The 24,527-nt window shown below is 41.2% G+C and overlaps 1 protein-coding gene across 2 annotated transcripts in view; it reads left to right on the top strand.

Annotated features, from left to right (window-relative positions):
- The window catches only part of KLHL29 (kelch like family member 29), a 403,260-nt gene that overhangs the window by 246,379 nt on the left and 132,354 nt on the right, over positions 1 to 24,527 (top strand). Inside the window, exons 4-6 of one of the 2 annotated variants that reach the window (XM_042829815.1) lie at positions 8,831 to 8,944; positions 16,542 to 16,683; positions 17,435 to 17,977. In XM_042829815.1, the coding sequence (XP_042685749.1) occupies positions 8,831 to 8,944; positions 16,542 to 16,683; positions 17,435 to 17,977 (799 nt within the window). The remainder of the gene's footprint in view (positions 1 to 8,830; positions 8,945 to 16,541; positions 16,684 to 17,434; positions 17,978 to 24,527) is intronic. The other variant, XM_042829821.1, reaches the window with a different exon arrangement.

Below are 24,527 nucleotides of genomic sequence, written 5' to 3'. Positions count from 1 at the left end.
CAAAGGAGAGTACATACAAATTCCATCAAATGCAATTAGCATAATCAGAGACTGGATGAGAGCCACAAATGATTGCACAAGGGGAAAAAAGTAGTTCCTAGGATCTTGATATATTGCCTGAAGCTGAGCAAGACACAAAGCACTAGAAACTATTTTTACCCAAGGGCAATTTTTGTTGATACTGCCCTTGCAAGCAGCTCTTATTTTATTATTGTTATGAATTCTTTTTCTGCCCTAAATTTGTATACTGAATTATCCATGAGGATAAATGTCAGAGTGGATTAAGATTAAATTAGGAACTAGATACTCCAAAACAACAACAAAAATAATGTCTCTTTCCTACGCTCTCCCTTTTTAATTTATTTTTATTATTTTTTTCCCTTTTAAATGCACCAGGATGCAGCTCCATAGAACATATTTTCTTTTGAATCTCTCTACATTAAATTTCCTGCACAGATAATTTAACTTCCAGTATTTCGTCTTCTTAGGTTTAGGTCATCATTCTCTTCACAGACTTCCTGAATTTCTTTCTTCTGCTTGTAATATAGCTGGATGATGTTCTTTGTCATTTTTTTGCCTTCCCTTTTTCACTCCGGTTCTGCTGCAGTGCACATGGGGGCACAGTCAGAGAGTTTACAATGGCTCCTACCTTCCGGAGAGCGAAGAGTAATTTAGCCCACTTGTTATCCAGGCTGCCAGTCTCCAGCTTCTAACAGCTGACGGAGAGCAGTAGGCATGACACCTAAATGAGGTGCCTGTATTACATCGCTTAACGGCTGCCCCTAGATCTTACCAAGTTCGTTAGAATAACCCCACTGATGTTCGGAGGGAAAAGCTGAGCATTTAAAAATTCCCCGTGTTGTACACAGAGACTTTGCTTATCTGCAAGGCAGCATCTTTCCTGGCTGCTTATTTCTGCCGCAGCTGCTGCTTTTTTTTTTTTTTTCTTCTGTCACTTTGCATCTCAGCTCTTATTTTCCCATCTTACGCTCACCTTCTTTCCACTCCCCCTGACATATGTAAATGCTCCAGAATACATTCATGCACTCACGCTTTATTACTCTTCCTTATATGCCTACTTTTCTGTTTGGTTGGTTTGTTGGTTTTTTGTGGTTGTTTTTTTTTTTTTCCTGTTTTCTTTGGTAATCGTTTCACATTTCAATATAAAATCTGCTTCACGCTTTGTGATTAAAAACGCAGTTGTTTGAACATATTCCAAATGGTCCCTTTGGGAAGTGGAGAGGAGGCAGGGAGTGCCATCAGGGTGGCTCACAAAGCTATACCTATAGGAGAGATTCTAACAGTTCCTACGCCTGAGAAGCTTCCAGCAGTTGCTCCCTCTTTAGAACTGAGGTAAAAATATCCAACTGCTGTTAAAAAAAAAAAGAAGAGAGAGAGAAAGAAAAAGCAAACAGTGCTTTCTCTCACTTTGCATTCACAGATCTCTCCCCAAATACCGTGAGCCAGGGTTTCCAACAGGCAGGAGCCAGTTGGGCACTGCTGGGAGGGTTCTGAAAAGTGAGCCTGCAAGCACGTACAGCTGGAAAGAGGAGTTCCTGACCACTGGGGAAACTTGTGTTTTCTGAAGTGTGAGAAAGACTTGGGGAGGTTTTTAAAGTATTTTAGTGATACCGTTTTCCCCCTGTGGTACTCTTGCAGTTGGGCTAATGCTACTGAGGCCCATGGGCTTACAGCTCAAGGTAGGGCTCCGTGCTGGGCAAGTGACAGCTTTTCCAGACATGGAAATGTCACAAGTTTAAAACCTCCCATTTTATGCCCTGTTCTGCTGTAAACAGGAGTTTTATTCCACCGAGGAAGGCAGACTTTTAGTTTGCTGTTGGAGTTTGCTCTCACAGCTAGATCAGAAAGGGCTTGAACTCCCTCAAGCTGTGTATTGAAAAGCTGTAGACATTCACGTTTTAGAGATATTTCACTTTTATTAGTGGAATAAAAAAAAAATACAAACTGCCTTACCTAGCTCAACCTTTAGTAAATAATTTAAATGTGCAGATTTGCTCATGAAAGAGAAGGAAATTAAAAGCTGCCTCAGGATGACTTGTTCCAGGGCCAAATAAGTCACGTTTTAAATAACACCCACAATACCTTACCCTCCCCTGCTCTACGAATCATAGAGCTTTTTGGGTAGGAACTGCTCCGTAAAATATCTACAGGGAAGGCTGCATCCACTTGTGCTGCACGGTGTGGGACTGGACGTGAGGGCCCCCGTGTCTCCTCTGAGCAGCACATTAGGCAGGCAGAAATGCAATTACTGGAGTTGAAACTGGGCCAAGACAATGGAACTGACAATATATTCTTGGAAAATGTGCTCTTTGATCGTAAATATCCATGAAGCAACCTTGCCAACGTTATTGATTTTGGCAGTGGATTATCACTGACAGCCAGGATCTGCTGCCCTCTTGCTTTAAGCAGTGCCCTAATAGGTTTTTAGACAAACAGCCACGACAGTATGTACAGAACAAGTCTCCAGGGTATGTTCATCACATCACAGGTTCCCTGACTGTGTTGGACTTGCTGTGCAATAAGATTGTACTGGCATTTAGTGCTGAGATGGAGAATGCTACGTGTTTGGGATGCACCAGACCTGCAGAGTGGGTTCACTTGCACTGTGTGATGCCCTGATCAGCCCCACATTGATCACAGGCTTTGACTGACAAAGCATAAGCAAAGCTTGACCTTCATGATAACTTTTTTCCCCTCGAAGTTTACACCTGGGAGAAAGGTGTTGACAGTAGCAAATTTAAGACCCTGGCTTTCAATAGCCAGACACATTGGGTAATCATGCTCATAAGCTGATGGTACTTTTATTTTCAAATGAAGTGGAGTACACCTGTGAGGAGGGTGTTGGTTATAAAATAACGACAGAAAAACTGAGGAAGTGCAAAATAACACCTGCATATCATCCTGATGATCTTTGTGTGCTAAATGCCTAATGCATGGAGACTGTGCCCTGATCCTCAGCTGACAATTCTGAGTCCTACTATAATACAAATAATAACCAGATATTTAGGATAGATTAGAATTTACTTTTGGATCCATTAGCATTTCTGTTAAATCTGACAAACGATTTAGAAAATCTGTATGAATACAAAGTGCCTGCTCATCATATTTTGTGACAGCTGGGTGAATACTTGACATCTTTGTGCTCTTAAAAGAACATATGCAAAGACTCAATTTAATTTGTAGGGTTGAGGGAATTTATTTGCCTAATTTTGAGCCCACTAGCACATGATGGATTTGAAAGTTCAGTTCTAACAGGAGTATAATTGGGTTCTCATTCTACTTAGGAGGAAGTGTGATAGAAAGGGTGAGGAGAGAGATAGAGACATGGGGAAAATTAAGCAAGAAAATGAAACTGGGAATACTCGTGAAAAAAGATGCAATGAGACTGGAAGAAAAAAAAAAGCAAGGCAGCACATGAGAAAAAATCAGCACATACAAATGAAGGAGTTTTTAAGGGAACAGAAGGAGAGGAAAGGGGCAAGAAAAAATGATGCATCCTTAACGTGGGATGTCTTTTGGTTAGGAGGAGAGGATGCTTTAAAATATACTCACCATGTTAGTTGACAATGGAAGATAAAAGATTAAGTTGTGGGAAGGAAAGGAGGAGGAATATTTCTCTGAATACTTTTTCAAGCTCACAAAGAAAGGGAGCTGGTCAGATGGTTTGGAGTTTAGGTGGTGCTGTGTGGAGCCAGGAGCTGGATTTAGTGTTCCTTGTGGGTCCCTTCCATGTTGGGATATGGAAGGCTGGAAGAAACGCCGTGGCTTTGTTTAGCCCATAGAGTACACAGCATGGTGGCTGTGGAGTGAAGGGCATTGCCACGAGTGTGGCAAGTCACATCTCCTCCCACCACAGCGCCCACCAGCAGGACTGCTAGCATCCTGAAATGGCTGTACTGAGAGTCCTTACAGGATACCTCTCCGCATCCCAACAGTTTATCTTTTAAAGGATTCTCTTAGTGAAAAACAAAAACACAGGCAAGAATTTAATTTGGTTTTAGTCTGACTCCCAGCATTTACGGTTTCCTGTTTGCTTCCTAATAAGCTGGCTCCTGATGTCCCCAGCCTTTCTCTTGCCTGATTTTGGACACAAAGTCCCTCTGCAGCTGTCTGCTAATGGGTCCAGCTGGACCAGGGTGATCTGAAGGCATTTTCAGGTCTGTGTGCAGTGCTCTGTGACCTTGTTGGCTGATTCAGGCTTTGGTTCTTAGCAAATGGAAGTACTTTTTTTGAGATACTTGCATTTACTTTTACTTGTCAGGTAAGAACTACATTTCCAGCTGCATCATTGGCAATCCTCATTAATGCTCTTTGCTGAACAGAAGCTTTTTCGTCTTTGTGCTTTACTAACATTGAAGAATTCAATGGGTTTTTCTCTCTTCTTTATTGTACCCTGATATTTTGTCACCTTTTGATCCCAGTGTCATGCACAGACTGCAGACTCCTCCAGTCTGCTGGCTCAGTGAGTGTGTATATGGGTGAATTCTTTCTCTAGAGAACATCTACTGTTTCAGAGACCGAGATACCATGATGCTGTAAATAATAATAATAATAATAATAATAATAATAATAATAATAATAACATGAATAGTAATAATTACCGCAATACCTTTGCGATGTTTAGGAAAAACAGCTTTATTTAAACTCTGTTGAGAGCTCTGTGAAGGGTTGGAAATGTCAACCTTACAGCAAATGGCCCACAGTATGGATACGTTTCTGACTTCATACAGCAACTTCTGCTTAATCCAATCACTGGTTAATTTAATCCTGTTTCATTTGATTGGATCCCCTGGAACCAAATCATTTGTATTGTGTTTTCGCTGGTATTTCTGATCATTGTCTTTGTTAATTTGATCGGGATTGATTGAGCCAGTCATTGAAAATAAATCACGTAATTAATCACATGCAGCATTGGAAAAGCAGGTCCTCAGCTAGTTTGCTGGACTTTATCTCTTGTTTTTCTCCTTTGGTACATGGAATTTGGACTCCCTTAAGAAGGAAACTTCTTTTTAGAAGGAAGCAAATAAGCATATATATACATCTATTTATGTAATTGTGTCTCCACTCAAAGGGTCTTAATTTGTGACCCTATCTGAGGCAGTGGTGTTGGGTAGGTGTTGGCTGTAAGGTCCTTTTCAATGAGTCGGTATGAATGAGTTCAGCATGTGATCCACATTTGGATTTGATGCAGACTCACCAGCAAATATAAAACAAAACTAAAAATCAAGGTTCTGTTTTGTTCTAATAAGCTACAGATAGTTTGGTGCACAATCTGTGCTTGCCTGAAGCCCGGACCTGAAGTTACTGTGATGCAGTCTATGGGTAGGAAAGGAGATTTTTATTTGTTGTGGAATGGAAATGATTCCTTTTTTTTCTTTCTTTCTTTTTTTTTTTTTTTTCTTTTTTTTTTAGATAGGAGCTTTTTGGTCCTGCTTTGGCTCCTCTCTCGTTCTGATTGATGCTTGCAACCAAAGTTGTCCATTTTGATCAGCACTGTTAGGTATTTATAACTTTGGGTTCTAAGTGAAGCTTTGTTACAGCAAATCAAGGCTCTGTCTGACTCCTGGAGGCGGTAGTTGGCACGAAACATCAGCTGAAACTCCCTTTACCTCTACTGAAAGCAGCAGCGAGTTCAGCAGAGGCCATGCTGCCTCTTAGGGGTATTATCTGCAAAGACCCTGGGCAGGTCTCCCCAGCACATCATCCTGAGGGGTCTCAAGGGCACTGCCTGCCCTGCAGCCATCCCAGCAGAAAGAGCAGCTTCCGCAACAGTGGAGGAGGAGAATTAGGAAGATCAGATTGTGGCTTGCACTTATAGGTAAGGTATCCCTACTGAAGGTCATTTAATTTTAGCTTGCCTGTCCCTGCACGGCTTACAGAACCAACCTGTGTTATTTAGGGCTCACAATAACCCTTCACTTCCTCCCTGCTACCCTGAAGTTCTGTGAGAAATGGGAGATTATTTTTAGAGGAGGTTTATTATGTGTTAACTTCCTGGGAGGAAAGAGAGTGGGAGTTTCTATGCTTTTACAAGTGTAAACTTTTTGGAAGAGACATTATACAGAGGATTTTGAGAAGCATAGGGCCATTGCCCAACCCCACTGCTGGATTTCCTCTTCATATTGAGTCCAATAGCAAAAACAGACACCTAGAAAAAAAAATTCATCTTCAAGGAGAAAATAATACAGGAATGTAAAACTATTAATTGTTAGAGAAAGTTGAAGTAGGACCTAAGCTTATCCATTTATATTTATCAACAAAGGACTGTTTAGCATCACAAGTTGCTATGAGCACAGTGATATTGATGGAGCATCTGATTCACGCCCCAAAAATAAGAGTGAAGTGCCTGGAAAAAAATAAGTGGCAGGTCTCTTGTAATGGCAGCCACAGCTATACTATTATCTGTTTTACTTTAAATTGTGTGGCTGTGGACAGCAAAGTATGTCTAATAGCCATTTGCTAGATTTATAGCCTGGTATGTGATGTGTTTGCCATTAATCTTTTAGAAGGATGATGGCTGAGGCAGCTGAAGCATTCATGCTAGTCTACGAATCAGTTCTGTTGAAGGGAAAAAGGAGAACTGGACAGCTTCCTTCTAGTAGCATGGAGATGTGGGAAGTAAATGAGCACAAATGCTTTGAAACAAATCTACAAACCACAAAAATTGAGGAAAATGATGGCTGTGTTTCCAGAAAAGAAACATATGTTAGCGCTCTGTTGTAAATCAAATTATATGACCGCTGCCTAATCTTGCACTGAACTTCTTGTGGTAGTGGAGCTGAGGCTGAATGTATGCAGGGCTGCACCTCGAGACCTCCTATCCCCAACCAGGACCTGCCAGTCACGTCTGGTCAGAGCAGCTTGCTGGATGTTTAGCTTCCTTGAGGAACCAACTGGGAGATGGATGGGCTTGAGCTGTTTTTGCACAGACTTGTTTGAATCTTAAAATGCATTTTCATCTGTCTGCACAGAACGAAAGATTTTAATAAGAACCATTGAGATATGTGATGTTGGATTAAAAGGAAATGTAGTATATTATGTTAGCGTTTTTACTGTGAAATATATTTTTAACGAGACCCAAGCAATTATGGGAATGGGCAGATTGTAGATGTTATCTTGTGTGTGGGGAAGGAATGGGTTATTCAAGTGTGACCATTCAAGTGTATATCGTCTTTGAGAGATGCAGCTCTCTAATCCCCTTTGTCACTTCTTTATTTTAGTGACTGCATCACTTACCTTCATAAGATGCTTTTAATCGAACGTTTGAGTAGAATTTGAATAAAACCTAATAGATCTGAGATTCCTCCTCCACTCCCTTAAAACATGATGGGAAATTTATTAGTCTTAATGTACATATCCCAGAGCTAATTGTTTTATCTTGTAAATCAGTTTCTCCTCATCTTTCTTGCAGCTTTTACTTTTATATTTAGAGAATAAATATATTCTCGATTGGAAAGCCTTTGTTGTTTTGTAGCAGAAAAAGGGGGGCAGCTTTATGAATCTAAAAGGATTTTTAGTTCTTTCTAAATTATTTACAAATGCTGTAAAAATGTTAAAGGACAGCGGATTTTAAATTATGCATTAAATTAGCATCTTACTGATGGAAGACTCTCAAAGAAAGTTGAGGTTTTTAAATTGCTATGAGCCAGATTCAGCCACATTTAATAGCTCAATTGATGTTGATGAACTTATGGCAGCGATAAATTTGGACCTATAAGCTTATTTTTCTTTTTGCTGGGAAAGGTAAGCATGCTGTTCCTACAGTACTGACTGTCCTTTTGTTTGAGAGACAACTGAGTGTACTTTGATCCTTTTTTTAGAAAAAGAATTCTCTGTTCTCCCTTAAAGAAGGCTTCCTGAGACCTGGATCAGATTATGGAAACCAAAGTGAGCACGCAGAAGTGCTTGTTAGAAAGTGAAATTTATGTGCAAACTAAATGTGCCCTTGATGATAGCCTTATTGATCAAGCCAAGTTAATAAATCAGTAATATCGTGCAGCACTGTTCAACAGTCACAGGCTTATCTGGGTTTTCTTTTTTTGTTTTGTTTTGTTTTTTCTTAATGTGCCTGCTGTGTAGGCAGAGAACATGCACTTTCCTGCCAAGGAGTGTGTACTACAATTGAAACACTGAATTCACAGGGCTTGAATGTAAAATGTCAGCATCCAATGCAGCAAAAGAGGACTTGTATAGAAGTATCTTAATGAAGGGATTGGAGCCCAAAGTGACATCGCTTTTATTTTTTTTTTTAATATTCCTCTTTTTATTCCTAATGCTTTAGGCCCCGATCCAGAAAGAAACTGAGAGTCCTGTTTAGATAACAGAATGAAATGCATGGGAAATTTGGGACAAAAACACCACAAGGAGCGTGACTTCTGACCCTATCAATGGCCAGCATTTGCATGCAAGATAAATGTTTAGTTTTCAAGCGATCTGCCATTAGGTCATTCTCAAGTAGCTTTGCTAGCGCACAAGGGTTACATCCTTTGTACGCCCTTGGGATTCTGGTCTGACAAGCACTTATTCCATTATTACCCATGTTTCCTTTTGCCCTCTGACAAAAAGCACTTATGATGAACTGGATTTATCTGCCTCTGCCATAGGATCCCTGCAGGACCTTGCGTTGCGTAGTGCATGTTCTCTGTAGTACGTGCTGCTGAATTGTTCCTGATGTCACGCATTTTTTCTCCGTTGTGAGATGCTTTTACGTTTGTAGTTTCGCACTGATTTGGGGTTGATCTGCATGCCGACCGTGTTAGCAGAGGAGGTTCAGCTCAGGCTAAAGTGGGGCTTCTGTGCTCGAACCCAGTGTCGTGCGCTGATGTCCTTGGTGTCCTGGAGCAGCAAGTGTCGCAGCCGGGACCTCGGTTCCATACCTCAGCTCCGGTCTCTGATGTTCTCGCTGAGAAACGAAGGCAGCTGGGTGAGTACCTGACCTTCTGCTGGTGAGATTTGCCAAGACAGAATGCCAACTGCCATTTATGAAGCACTTTTTCTTTAAATTCATTCCCGGCACCTAACTGGTGGGAGAGCGATGGTTGTCCTGGGCACTGCAGCCACCAAAAAGATAGCATTATGGTCAGTTCACAGCTTTCTTCTATCCCATTTTTTCCCTCCTTTTCGATAATCTTATCCATCCTCTTGCCTCCCCAAACCCACATGCAAGAGGATTACCAAGACAGCAGCAGCAGACCCATACCTGGCATGGAGTTATCTTTCATTGCATTGTTAGAGCTTTGGAATTTGGCCATCAGCCCTATTTAGGAAGGTAACCATAGCATAACATGAATGAAATGGCAAAAATGCTTAGTCCAGGAATTATGTGGTTGATGTGTGGGGGAGGGGAGGGTGAAGATGCTGGATGTGCCAGTACATCTTGCCTCAGCAGCTCGCAAACTGCAGTGAGAAGCCCCGCTACTCAGAGCTGGGATCAGAGTTCTGCCTGTGTGAGACATGGACCTGACTGCACTTGGATGTTTCTTAAAGCACTTGTCATTAATCTCAAGGTTGAGGTTGTGTTTAAATCCTCTGAAGAAGGGAATTGATGTAGCCAGCACCCTGCTGCTAAGCGATGTGTCTTGCCTGGAGGCTGCTCCATAGCTCGCACTGCCCATTTGGTCTTCACTGGATGCTGGTTAGGATGGCAATACTGAATGATGCTTCCAGCTCGAAAGGAAACTAAGATTTCTTTTGTCTTCTCTGCAGGGTAACAGCATTTTTTCTATGAGTTAACTTTATTATCTTCCTTCTCACCGCTCCCACATTAGCCTTCAAAAGAGAAAAACAAAGCTGTGTCATGGTAGAATTGCCTGGTAATGGGAACTGTAAGGTAGATGAGTTCTCCTCTCTACCCATGAGCAAGTTCTTGAATAAGGTTTTACTGCAGGACAGCTCGTTCGGTTTCTCTTGCTTACCGGTCTGTCCATTTCCCTTAGGTTTTCTATCTATTACAGTACATCCCTCTCTTAACACAACAGTTTTCTTTCTGTCGCCCAGCCCCGCGACTGGTACTGGGTGGATATTGCTGCATCCTTAAAAACCGCGCGTATATCCTTAACAGCTACTTTGGCCATGGGCTGGACTCAAAACTACGCCTGTGATCCTTCCCAGTGCAGTATAGGAATATACCCCAGTCAGAGATCTACCCCGTTGTGGTTTAACTTGTACATGTGTGCCTCATGCACATAGAGAGTACCTGTTTCATACAGAGTTTAGTAATACAAACTACTAAATGAGACCGTAAACACTGTGGTGCAGAAGCCACTGAGCTTTTTAGAGCACCAGACATGTTCAGGTTTAAAACCCAACCAGGTCACCAGTCATTACTTGTTAGAGTGAGGCATAGCTAACAACTTTAAAAGGAATTCCCTCATTAAATTGAAGTTGCTTTTGTCCATGACAGACTATAAAATCTGAATCTGTGGGAGGGAGTGTTTGCTACTACGCATGTGTGTGTGTGTGTGTTGGTCTTTTTATTTTCAGTGGGGAGAGAAAATAGAGTGGGTTGCATATTGGATACATTATCTTAGTATTAAGCTGCCATTCCCAATCTCTTTTGGATAATTGGAACAGAGAATCGCTACTTCTTATCCATCACTTTAAATGAAGGCCTTAGTAAAATAATTTTGGTTGCTGGGAACCATAAATAAGATCCCTCTATCCAGATTAGTTCTTTTTTGCTCATGAAACTGCTTGAATAGGTCTTAGCACTCTGAGCTGTAACAGGATATATGTTAGGAGTTTTACAAGCCTTTGGGGAAACTGCTCAGATGTGTTTATAAAGACCTCCCAGGAAGTGTTTTGTGTGGTTGAGACTGGGGAGGACTTAATCAGCCTTTTGGTTGTAGTTGGGTTGGTTTTTAAATTCAGCTGATTCACTCTGCAACGCGGGTAGGAGCGTGGTAGGTTTTACGTTTCCATTGACGTAAAGGTCTCAGTAAAAGTTTAGGTCTTACTTCATCAAAGGAGAAAGCTTCTGTAAAGATTTGGACTCATTGGCAGATGTAGCTGTGGCTATGCGTACTGACCAACTAATGTTAGCCATGTAAACTGATGCAGAATAGACTGGATCACAAATTCCCAATCTTTAGCACCAGCTGATTGCTGTGAACTTGTGAACTTTCTTGTGGATGTTGTGTAAAGCCCTATGAATCTGAACGCTTTTAATGTTTTAATTTAATAAGGTTCAGTGGACCAGATGTACACCAATTACTGTTGCCTATGGGCCATAGTTTATGACTGTTAGAGCTAAAAAAAAATTTCAGCAACCTGGCAACTTGTCTTTGTTAGTCTCAAGTTACTCTGAAATTGTTCCACCTTGCTCCGTTTTGCCTGCACATCTGTACTGCAGTTAATATCCTTGAAACTGGGAGACTGCTACTGCTAAGGTGGCTTTTTTGTTGTTGTTTGTTATGCATAAAGCTTGATATATGGAATTCCAGTTTTGTTTCAGAGAGTCCAGCTAATCCTAGCTTCATATTGTTCTTGTATGTCTTCGAAGAATGTAACATTGCCTCTGTAATATACCAGTCAAGTTTAAGCCAGAGATGAGCAGAAGGATGAGTTCTGCACTATGGCAAACACCCCATGAGGAGAGCAGGGCTTTGCACCACATGCTTCCTTCCTTTGAAACTCACCAACAAGTCTGTGGAGCCATTGCATGCAGTGAATCTGCCTAGCAGATAACAGAGTGCATATGGTGTGCTGGGGCTCCCCAAGCTTTGGGAAATGCAGATCTCTGGATTGCACCTCTCTGGGCTAATTCAACTCAGCCCTGAAGGCTTGTTCATCTCTAGATGACAATAATCACACTGTCCTTGCCAAATGTCACGGAAGAATATCCTGTCTGGGACTCTCCTAATGTCCCTTCATACCAAGCTCAACTTCATGGGGATCATGGTAGTAATTCATCAGCTCTGTTGGATGGGAACAGAAGATGTGTGGTGAAAGAGTTATTATCCATCATAAAACTTTTCAATTATTGCCTGAGTTGCAGTCATTTACCTTCTGTGCCGTAATCTCTCAAATGGAAGATGTAGAACATGGCTGGAACAACAGATCATAAGTGTTGCTGTATTTACTGGGTTTGGCTCTAAGCTACTCATCAGCTTTTGTATTTATGTTGACTGCAGAAGTCTGAATTGGCTGATTTGTGGAGAATAATAAATACTCAGATGAAATCCTTCTGATGAGGGTTTCAGTACACTTGGAAAATTTGTGCACCAATTCAGCGTTCTGTACTGTTTGTCATTTTTAAACGTGGGATGTTTTACTCCATGCAGAACAGCATCATGATTTTAATGCAGGATGTCCTTTTCAGTAGAGAAGAGTCTTTTGAATTATTTTGAAATGCTACTGTAATGCTTAGTGGTTGATTAGTAACTTAAAGGGGCTGACCTCAGGTAAATTAATTATGTTTTCAAGTGGATAGGGAAAATCTGCTTTCATAAGAGCATGGAATTTTTATTTACATTTGTTCAGCCAATTGGTTGCATTTGGCTGTATGTGTGTCCCCTTCATCAGTCACCTCGTTGTACAACGTTAATGGCAGATCTCAAGGAGAACTCTTGTCTGGGATGTCAGCAGAGAGGATCTTACTTAGGGAGAGCTGTGTGGTGACAAAAAAAGTTGCCTTAAAGTGGGGCAAGATAAAGGAATGAGGTCAAAATGTGAATTTTAGAAAACAAAGCAAGAAAATTGTGGTTTTTAAAGTCACCTGTACCAAGAGAGCCTACAGGAAAGCAGGAGAGGGGCTTTTTATAAGGACAGGTAGTGACAGGATGAGGGGAAATGGGTAGATTAGAGTGGATATTAGGAAGAAATTCTTTACTGTGAGGGTGGTGAAACACTGAACATCTTGCCCAGAGAGGCTGTGGATGCCCCTCCATGGAAGCATTCCAGGCTAGGCTGGATGGGGCTGTGAGCAACCTGGGCTGGAGGGAGGTGTCCCTGCCTACAGCAGGGGTTGGAATTAGATGATCTTAAAGGTCCCTTCCAACACAAACTGTTCTACGGCGTTATGATAGAATTGGAAGAACAGAGCATGACCACAAGAAATTCTATTTCTAATTGCTGTTTTAGTTGAATGTCAAGTGGAAAAGTGTTGAAAAACTTTAAACATAAGCTAGCTCAGTTCTTCAAAACTCTGCTGTAGAAATGTGTCATTGTTACTGCTGCAGTTCAAAGTGGCGGGCATGAGGTGAAATACAGGCTTTCACTGAAAATTTGTGTTTGTTCTTAATGGTCATTTCAAACAAAGGAGTGAAAGAAATCCTCAAATTTGGATTCAGGGTACTTTACTCGTGACAAAGAGCACAGATGGAATATGTTAGGGCTGCGCAGAAATGCTGATAATTCATTTAGTAATCTTTGTAGTCCGCCTTGAAGTTCAGGCTACGAAATAGTGCTGCCATTGACTAGCCAGGCTTCGCCAGACCTTTCAGAAACCTTCTTGTCTATTCATGTAAATAGACATTTGGCAGTATTTTAAAATGTATGCCCAGTAGATTTTGTAATGCATTTCTTTTTTTTTCTTTTTTTTCATGTGTTTCTTGTTTAATTCAAACAAGCATCTGACATGAAAGCTAAAGATAAAAGTGTAACGTAGTACAATTAGTTTCTGTGAAGTCTGCAGATCACTAATGGAACACATCTCTTCCCCCAGCACGACTGGCATAATACAGGCCATTTTTTGGTCATTTGTGTTGTACATTAAAAGCATCAAATAGAGTGCTGTCATGTGTCTGAGCGCATGGACATAAAGTTCCTCTGTTTGATGATGCTGGAAATTGTTTCTCTTTCCAAATATGCAAATTAGTAATTGCTGCAATTGGATCAGAGAGATGTAGCACTTGTAAAGTAACCTTTTATGTATTAAGAAAAATAATGAAGAAATTAGATCAGAGACCAGATATGTATGTATATGAAAGAAAGAAATGTGGTATGCTGTGCTTCTATTTCTACCTCTGTTATTCTCTGAACTGTGCTTTGTTAATGTGCGTTGTGATTTCTTACCAACTGATGCCTAGCTCTTTCTGAGCCAATACAAACCAGTTTCACGAGTACAGTTTAAAAACTATGTGCTGTGTTTGTGGTTGTAAGTCCAAGGGGCCTCTAAAAAGCAGGATTTGTAAGCATGTTTAGTGAAAATATCCATAAACGATTCTGGATTATTTAAGGTCTTATTTGATACTGACAGAGTTTTAAAGCAGTATGAGTTTGTAACAGAAGTTACACAAGATTCTGCACACCTTACAATACCAAGAATGTATGACAGACCCACTTATAAGGCCCAGTTCCTGTAACAAAGAAGCGCAACACATAAATACTGCATGTGGAATCTGGCATACATGAGGCATGGTTGGAGTTCTGAATTCCCCTGCCCTTCGTTGGTTCATAAAAATGTCCATTTCTCAATATTGCACTTACTGTTTCAAAGCTTTTCTTTAGACAAATAACAGTGGTTTGGCAGAGAATGGAGGTGGTGTTTTTTCTTTTTTTCTTTGTTCTATTGCAGAGGGCTTTAGCCCCCGTTAAACAGTTCAGCTGCATCCAAAGCGATGCTGCCAACTGTACTGGTAAAGCACGAAGAGCACCAACAGTATTATTTCCTCCTCTGTCAAAGACTTTGTACTATGCAAAAACTAAAGGTATTCAGATTGAGCTTTTTCTAGGGACAATTTATAAACAGAAAGCATTTCAAATTGAGATTTATTTCTTCCCCTCCTGCCCTTTCTTTGCCACTGAATACAACACCATGAATCTTAAAGCTCTTGCTTATCCACGTTCTCTGTTTTTGCCTTTGCTGATTGTCATTTTTACTTCAACTGCAGAAGTTCTAGGCTTGAAAAGTTAAGAATAGAATAGAAAAAGGCTGGGGGCAGAAGGAAACGTGAATCTAAAACCTGGATATCATCATCATTGGCACCAGTGGAGTAGGAAAAAAAAAATGGAGATGTTAAAAAAGAAAAAGATGGAAAATGGATGCATCTTACAAAAGAAAAGAAAGAAAAAGTATTCATTTGGGCACAATAATAAAATTCTCATTTCAGGATTCCTTAGGAAAAAAGATATTAAGAACCACATTTCCTACGACCGTCTGCATTTAACAAAATACAGCATTTCTATGGGGATACATTTCCATCATGGCCTTTGGCAGCAAAGACAGCAGCATAGCAAAGCCTCTGTCTGCCATCAAGATCAGCATCCAGGCCTCCTGACTGCCATCGCCCAGGGAGAACAAATCTCAGGTGGCAACAGGAATGAGTGATAAAAGGTGATGGAGGCACCTGGATGAAGGAGGGAGAGTTGGAGTGGAGGCAGAAGGGAGGAGCTGGGATTTAAAGGAGCGAGGAATGACAGATGAACTTGGGAAAGGCGTTGTAGTATTTTGCAGAGGGCAGAAATGGGTCTGTTAATGAATTTTTTTCATGGAGTGATTGAGGTACTGATGATGGGGAGAAAAAAGTCAGTGGTGTTGACAAGAGATTTCATTGGTATAGCATGACCCGGAGTGTTTATGGAGCCTCTGTACCTCCGTCTCAGAGCTAAATTACTTCCCAGATGTAAGGCAAACAAGCGATCACTCAGACTGGTCTCCTATTCTTTATGGCTTCATGGCCTCAATACTCATTCAGGAATAGGCAGCTGGTTCCGCTTTCTTGGTTTAGAAGTTCCGACACCAGTAAAAACAAACAAAAAAACTTTTAATCTTCTGGCAATGAAATACACTGCCAAGTTAAATAAATGAGACCTGTTAGAGCCCCCTCGTTTTCTACAGACTTTTTCTCAGCAAAGGCATGATTGTTTGAGAAGAACTCCTGAAACCACAGGAGTTCTGGCTGAGCATTTCAATCCACGTGATCGTTTCTTTCTCTACAAATCTCTTTCAGATCACATCTCCCTTGATGATTAGTCAGCCCCAGTCCTTCCCCTACTTTACAGTTATTTTAACATCTCTGAAGAACTGCCAGCACAGCCACTTTAGCAGCCAATGGCTGTTATGCTGCTTTTTTTTTTTTTTTATTGACATTCAATTTTAGGGGTTGACAGACAGTAAATACTAAGACTTCTCTTTACTGTTCTACAGTAATTTGTCCTACAGTTGTAAACAAGTCGCTCTTTTCCTGCCTTCTGCTAAGCAAAACTCACCATTTTTGAAAGAGACTGAGCAAACAGAAGATTGTCCCATTTTGTGTTAGCTATGGCTGTCTGAATGGATATTAGCATAAATCTTTTTTATTTATTTTCAAGGCTAAAGAAACCCTTACTTCTGAAAATGCTATTTTTTGTATCTTTTTTTTTAAATGGTGGCTCAGTTGAATTTCCAGAAATAATTTTGACAAATACATTCTTTTATCCATATAGACATGCCATGTAAGCCTAGAGTAAAATGATATTTATAGACTTAAAAATATCCTCTTGGACTGTAACAAACAAACAAGCTAGTAGATATTCAGAATGGTAATTATTCCAAATATTCTTACCATTTTTATTCTCTATTTTCTTTCTCTCTTTGGTAGACACCTTGCATTTCCAAGACTGAAAATCAGCCTCAAGGACTTGCAACTAGCGTTAGGTGGGGACAGACACCCATCAATCAGTCTACACCTTGGGACACTGATGAGCCACCATCTAAACAGATGAGGGAGAATGAAAACCCAGGTATGTTTGTAATCTTATTTGTAATTCTACAAGGGAAAATCATTCAAAGCAAATTCAATGCACTATCTCCATTTACCTCTGTAAATTAGACTTCATTGTGAGCCCTTTCTGTATTCTTCAGCAGGGTTTTTCTCTCATTGTAAAGACCCCTCAAGTTTCTTCTATGCTGAGACTAATATAAACGTATTAAGATGCCTGCAAGTTCATTAAAGTGTTTTTTTTCCCCCTCCTTCTCTGCCTTCACTGGAGGAAAAGGCACTCTGTAATACTTTAAGACCTCTTTTATGTCCAGAACTACCTGAAATGATTTCCAGCTTCCAGACATATATCATACATTGTGCTACTTTGCCAGACGCCTAATTACAATCTCTTTGTAGTGGCTGGAGCACCATTATTATACACACAGAGTGTTTGTCAGGGAGCCACGAAAGCACGGTGGGGAAAGAGGTTAATTTTCTTGGAAGCATGTGCTTAAGCTGCATAAAGCGCAAAACACATAAAACCGTAAACACGCTGCATGTCACCTGATGAGTATTTTAACAATTGCACTCACATCACTGTAGCAATTTTATGCACTTACTGGGTTGGAATAGCTCCAGGTATTGAGCCACTTTAGATGCTGTGAAGGATAAGAGCGTGGCTCGGTGGTGACTTGTGCAAACGCGGTGGTACAGCGGGAGGCCCGGGGTGGTTTTGTACCTGTCCCCCGGTGCCAGCCCACCACCATTGCCCACCTTCCTTCGTGCCACAGGTGCAGCTCCCTGGGTCACCACAGTGGCAGCCGGCAGCCAGCCCGCCCTCATCACACACTCCTACGGGATGACGCAGCCGCCCACCTTCAGCCCGGCCGCGAACGTCCAGGCCCCCGTCATCGGCGTCACGCCTTCCCTCCCTCCGCACGTCACTCCCCAGCTCCCACTGATGCCGGCCCACTACCAGCTCCAGCCGCAGCCCTCCCAGCCCCTCAGCAACATGGTGGTCAACCTCCAGAGCCAGCCCTTGTACACCAACAGCCAGCCCCTCAGCATGTCCTCCATGAGCGGCGTAGGGCCGGTAGCCCACCCGAGCCCCGGGGTGGTGGGAAACGGCCACCTGGCCTGCCCCATGTTGCCGCCGCCGCCTCCAGCTCTGCCCTCCGCCGCTTTGCCCAGCAACGCACCTGCCACCAATGGGCAGGTGGCCGCCCCAATGCCCCCCAACGCGGCGGCGGGGCCGGACAACACGAACGGGGTGCAGATGCTGCGGACAATCGGCGTGGGGAAGTACGAGTTCACGGACCCCTGGCACCCCAAAGGTAAGGTGGGCCGAGTCGGCCCTGCGGGGCGCGAGGGCACGGAGGGAGGCGGGCTCAGGATAGCAGCCGCATAGACCTCCCCGCTGCTTTCCTCGGGCCTGCTGGCCCAGCTCTGGCGTCTGTCCCATGGCTTTTCTTTAATGCATAGCTTTGATGAATTAATGACGACGAAAAGCGGTGCTTTAGAAAGGCGAGGACGAACTGCGGGTGTCTTTTGTAGGCAAAAACAGCTTTCAAGGTCCATCACATAAGCTGGTGCTCCCAGTCTCGAGGCACATTAGGCAGCCGTCGTCCCTCTCCTTTAAAAGTGCCTGTGTTTACGTCAGACCGCTGTCCTCTTGGCCTCAATTGTGTGTTAGACACGTCGCTGGGCTTCTTCAGCCATTGCCTTCTTCCTCCCTCCAATAAGAGCCCAAACCAAGTGCAGGCAAACCTCTTGACTGACACTGAGCAACCCAAAGCGTACAGCATAAGGGTAAAACTCATCATTACCAGCTTCATCGGGCTCAAATGCTACAAAAAAAAACGTGAATTGTCATGAGCATTCTTGAAAGGTTGACCTTTTCAGATAAGTGCTTTCTAAATGAGGCACGTTGTTGGGTCACGGTGGAGTGTTATTTCCGAGTGTCTTACCCTAGACACTTTAAAAATTACTCTCTGTGCACTCAGTTTCTAATTTCGTTTGTGGAGTTTGCCCTGCCCGTCCCCCCTTTCCCCCCCAAAAAAAAATCATGACTGTGTCACATGTGACAGTAAAGTAAAATGTAGCTTACGAAAATATAAATGCAGGCCTATCACCAAAATCAATTAAATTGATTTCCAAAAAGCCACCCCAAAGGCTTCATTAAGTCTGTGATATTTTATGTATACATTTGTATTCAGACCCAATCCGTGGGTAAATTATTTACTTGCCACAAGCTATTAAGTTCTGTTGTGTAGCTCTGTATTAAAGACAAGGAATCTCTATTAAAAATTATTACTCCAATAACTCTTCCTGCTCATTACTTAAATTATACTTTGGTATGTGCAAATCCATACCGAATGTCTCTTGAAAAGGAGCTAAGGTTAAAAGCTCGGAGTACTTTTCTCAAGTGAAATATTTGGACCGCTTGTGAGGTTGTAAGGTTGTAAGTTTGAGCCCCAAACACCTGCAAGGTGATGATCTTCTGAATTTTTCTTCTCTTTAAGATCTAGATGGGCTTTAAGTGGTGCAAGTGCAGGCAGGTAATCAAAAAATCACTAACAGCTGCTTTTTAAGAGTTTTGCTAATTCTTTCCCTTTAAAAGAAATCAAAATCCACAAAAGCAATTTGTCAACTTAGGTTTATAAGTTTCAGACCTTTGATTTTGTAGAAGGAGAAAGGGCAGAGATTTATACTCCAGCCCCAGTAGAATGAGCTGCTGGATGTCTCTTTTCTCCGTGGAAGCTATTTGTCTTCTGAAGGCATCATCTCCGCTTTTCTTAGCCACCTATCCCAATTTACTGCACTAGGTACTCGGATACATGATCAAATTAGCACAATTTAAAGGATTACTTGGTGTCATCAGAGATGTGCAAATATATAATACAGGGAAAAACACATAAGCTTAAACCACTTTCACTGTGGTAATTTGATCACGTATCTAGAGCCCTAGTGACGCTAACCTAGTGAGACAAATGAGCGTGTCAGTAACTGCACACTTGAGGTGAGGAACAGTCTTAAATGCCTTGCATGCTTTGGGCCAGTAGCATCAGCTGCTATTTACGCTTCCTACATCAATTAACCTTCAGCGTATCTCTGGCTAGCAGGTGAAGTAAACTTCAGTTCAGAGTCTGAGTAAAAAGGTTGTAAAATATTGAATCAGTCTTTTAATATTTGATTTGCAAAGTCTTAATCAGCATTCTTGCTTAAAGTGCTGTAAACCGTAGTCTGGTCTAATTGTCCAAATACTTGGGAAATGGAGCTTTGCTTGACAGTGTAAGAGGCAGCAGTCAGCCAACGAGATGTTCATTAAGGTGAGGAAGAGTTGTAAGAATATGTTGGGCACATCAGACCTAGCCCTGGTCTTATGTTTGGAAACTTCTGCGCCTAGGAGAAGCTCATAAGAATATTGAAGCAAGCAATATTTCTAAGCCATGACAAGTGCTGACTTATTAGCCATGCTTTAGCTTATAAATTGCAGGCTAGACAGCTGTTTTCCCAGGGATTTATGACCATCATCTTTTGAGTTATTCCTGGTAGGAGTTAAAAAACAAACATGAAGTAATGAGCACATATAAATAAACGTCTCATAAACAGGACTTAGTTTAAAAAGTAAAAGTCATCTCCTCCTAAGTCGTGAAAGGGCTTGATTCCAAACCTATAATTATTCTTGCCAAAAGCTAATGTCAGAGAAGATACAAGTTAGACTTGGTTTCTTCTTGAATGGTCTTAGGATATGGAGATAATCAGGAAAGGGAAGACGCCTAAGTGTCTAACTACAGCTTGAAACCCTGCTAGGATCAGATTTTTAGTATAAACTCTATAGATTTAAAGGTGACTCAATTTTCTGTTGTTGTTGTTGTTGTTGTTGTTTAAATTTCTGCCTCAGGGATTTCAGTCGCTAAAGCTCCACTGATTTCACAGCCTTACATGGTAGACAGCTTTCTCTCCTGGAAGAAATGGATACTATAAGAAATGGATACTATAAGTGCTGAGCTGTTCAAATAGACAAGTTCAAACTAATTCTCTGCTAGTTTCATTTAAATATTCTCTGTCTTGGGGAGTCTTGGCCACTGATGTACTATGAGCCACTGCTAATGGCCGTGAGGTCTTTCTCATTATCCTGAGATACTCTGTATTATTTTTTAACTTGACAGTCCACTTTTGAATAATTACCCAACTATCCTTTAAGTGAAAGAGCAGCACTTTCTGGTTCATATGATAGGATTCCTTGTATTTTTAGACTTTGTCTGGGAACTGATATAAAATTTTGTGTATTATTTCCCAGCATTGTGTTTGTTGGGGCCATATTATGCTGTATTCAATCAGAATGAAGTTTCTTATTTGGTTGCTTCCAAATAAAAGTAAATTAATAAGTTGCCAAAAGTTAAAGGCATGGCCAGTATGGTGTCTTATTTGCAATAGGTCAAGAGATCTCACTTACATGACTGAGAGTCATTTCTGTAACTCTGCAAATAGGGTATTTTGATACCAATAACCATGATATAGGACAGATTTGCCATTCTCTTCACTGTGTCAGAGCTAATTCTCACCTAATTCCATTGAAAGTACTTGCAAGAAAATATTTGCACAGATTAGAGCATCTTCTTCATCTGGATGGGTGATATTCTACAATGAGATTCTTTATTGCCTCTATAATATGTTGAATATGAATGTTTAGCTACACAGTCCATTTATTTAGTGGATTTATATAACAGACACATTATTGGAGATATAAATAATGTTTCAAAGTAATTATTGCTTTTAACAGTGTGTAGAGCTGCCTCATGAAATGCATGGGATCTCTTACTATACGCATTTAAGAGTGATTTTGAGATGTCTCAGCCTTGGATTGTAATTGCCTCTTTGAAGATATTCCTTTGTGAAGATACTTAGTGAAGATCCACTGTAGTTAACATAGCCAAAATTTTATGTGCTTTCTTTAGAAAACAGAGTTGTAAAGAATATTCAAACATAATTTCAGTAACTTAAGGCTGCATGATGTGCCAGCACTAGTTGTCACTTGCACAAGATGCCTGCAGGGCAAAGTGAGAAAAGCTCTGTCCATTCAGCTTCCAATACAAGGTACCCCATGTCATGGTGAAGTAACAAAGAGCAGCATCTATCTGCCTGCCAGTCCAGTTGAGTCAACATGGGGGAAAATTAATGTGTGATAAAGGGCTAGAAGAGATTGGTTCTTCTGCAGAAACGAGTAGCTGAGATTTAGTCCTTGACTTTTTCATGAGGCAGTATGATTCTTTATTTCCAAGACTTGTAGTAAATCCAAACCTCACCCCCTAGTGGATAGCCCAGCTGTATGTAAGATATAAATGGTCTAGCTTGAACTCTAAGATCTATTATATGTTCAAAAAGATACTTTCTTCATAAATTCAGTATACCTTGAAGCATGAGAGAAAACAAAAAAAAAAAAAAAAAGAGAACAGGTTTTTATTGCAGTACATCCTCCTGCAGTGTAAAATTAGCCATGGGCATTGAGAGTTTTAATTTGTGGGTAACACTGATATTTGTTTCCATAATATTTTTTCTTCTATAATTTTTTTTTATTTTCAGTCCTTAACTGGTGGGAAACAAAATCAGATTCTAATTAGCGTTCATACTGTAATGACTGTAGAAACATAACGGTATCAAAAATAAAACTGGAATGTTAATTCTTGTAACACTAATTTCTTAACACTTCCTTTTCAAGCATCACTAAATATCATGAACTAAATGATAACAAAACTACAAACGAATACTGTTGCATCATGACTTATTGATTGCACTTTTCACACTTTATTGCTTTGGAATTCTCATTAGTCCTCAGACAATATTTGCTTTCCTTAACAGTGGATAGTAACAATGCAGACGACAACGATTTGTCAATAACCATCAACTATTTTTTCACAAAAGGTTGAATTTTCAAAAAGAACTTCAGCTTGTCCAGCAGTTCTGTGGGTGTGCATAGCAGAGTAGCATTTGGAATTCTAATAACATTAATTAGAGAATGCGTTGTGATAAATACTTTAGAAAGTCTGGTTTCAGTTCTTGGCTTTGCAGTAGAACACACGGTCTGTGTAACCTTAGGAAAATCTGCCCTACTTTTTGTATCCATATATATAGATGGATAAATAGGTAGCTTAGATACAGTTAAATACATAAAACTACGTGACCTACTCCAAAATTAATGTCTCCTATTTTGTTATGTTGGCCCACAACATCAGAGGCAAGATATTGGTAGTATGACACTAGAGGTTGAACCTTCCCACCAATATTCTATTCAGTGGAACAGCAGCAGAGGAGTAAACTGACAAAATGGCGTCTGAGATGGAAGTGCATATGAGGCGTAACTGTGGAATTGAATTCCTCCAATGCAGAAAAAATGCCACCTGTTGACGTTCATTGACACTTGCTGCATGTTTATGGAGACCAAACGTGGATTTTAACACAGTGAGGTGATGGGTGGTGCATTAGTGCTGTTTGTGCTCTTTGTTACAGCTTCTGTGGAAATATATAGGAGGCATTACTTTCAGAACAACGTACATCTGTGCACAGGTATATATGTATACATACATATATACGTGTCATTGTGGGCAAAAAAAGTCTATGATAGAAATAATAGTGCATTTTATGTCTTATTTCTTGTAGATCAGTTAGGTTATCATGGAAGTCTGTCAGCGTGGTGCTTCTAGCTGGGTTTTCTTCAGGGCAGTCTCAATTTTCTGGGGTAGACTGAAGATTACCAAGATACAAATCATTACTGATCGTTTGTAGGCTCAATTTGCTGTGAATGATTGTTCATTCAGAATCACAGAATCACACAGTCATAGCAGGGCAGAGGTGGAAGGGCCTCTGGGTGCATCTGGTCTCTCTCCTCAAAGTCACCCAGAGCAGGGTGCCCAGCACCACGACCAGACAGCTTTTGGAGATCACCAACAAGGAGACCCCACAGCCTCTCTAAGCAACCTGTACCAGTGCTCTGTGACCTACACAGCACGGAAGTGTTTCCTAGCGTTCAGGGGAACATCTTGTGTCTTCTATGCACCCTCCCTTCAGGTATTTACTTGCACTGTTTAGGTCACCCATGAGCCATCTAGGTCACCCATGAGCCATCTCCTCTCTAGGCTTCTCTCTCTTAGCACTTCATAGAATCATAGAACAGCATAGGTTTGAAGAAACCCTTAAGATCATCAGGATGCAATTCACCTGCCATGGGTACAGTTGCCATGCATCAGCTCAGGCCACCCAGGGCCCCATCCAACCTGCCCTTGAACACTTCCAGGGATGGGGCATCCACATCTCTGGGCAGCAGTGCCAGCACCTCACCACCCTCTTCATAACATCTAACCTAAATCTCCCCTCTTTTCCTTTAAAGCCATTCCCCCTTGTCACTATCTATCCATGTAAAAAGTCAGTCTCCCTCCCATTTATAAGGTCCCCTCGAGTACTGGAGTGCTACAATGAGGTCTTCCCAAAGCCTTCTCTTCTCCAGACTAAACTAAGGAGAGATGTTTCAGGCCCTGTGATCATTTTCATGGCCCTTCATAAGACACTCTCTGGTAGTCCATATCTCTCTTGTACTGGGGAGCTCTGAACTGGACACAGTACTGGTGGTCTCACCAGTGCTGAGCAGGAAGGAAGGATCAATTCTTTCTGCACACTGGCCTTGAATACTTGACCTAATGCAACCCAGGATATAGTTAGCTTTCTTTGTGACAAGGGCATATTGCTGGCTCATGTTTTAGTGTTCATCTGCAATAAAACTAGACAAACTACTTGAACAGGTCCTCTAAATTCAGGGTTTTTTTTCAAGATTAATTACAATTTCCCAACATCAGAAAAAGAATTGCAAAGTTGGTGAGGGTATCTAAA

Source organism: Centrocercus urophasianus, unplaced genomic scaffold, assembly GCF_019232065.1.
Source record: "Centrocercus urophasianus isolate 14NV4802_14NV808 unplaced genomic scaffold, USGS_Curo_1.0 seq_10, whole genome shotgun sequence".
Classification (NCBI taxonomy): domain Eukaryota; kingdom Metazoa; phylum Chordata; class Aves; order Galliformes; family Phasianidae; genus Centrocercus; species Centrocercus urophasianus.
Note: the sequence above shows the minus strand (reverse complement) of the source record. Positions and strands in the feature narration are given on the sequence as shown.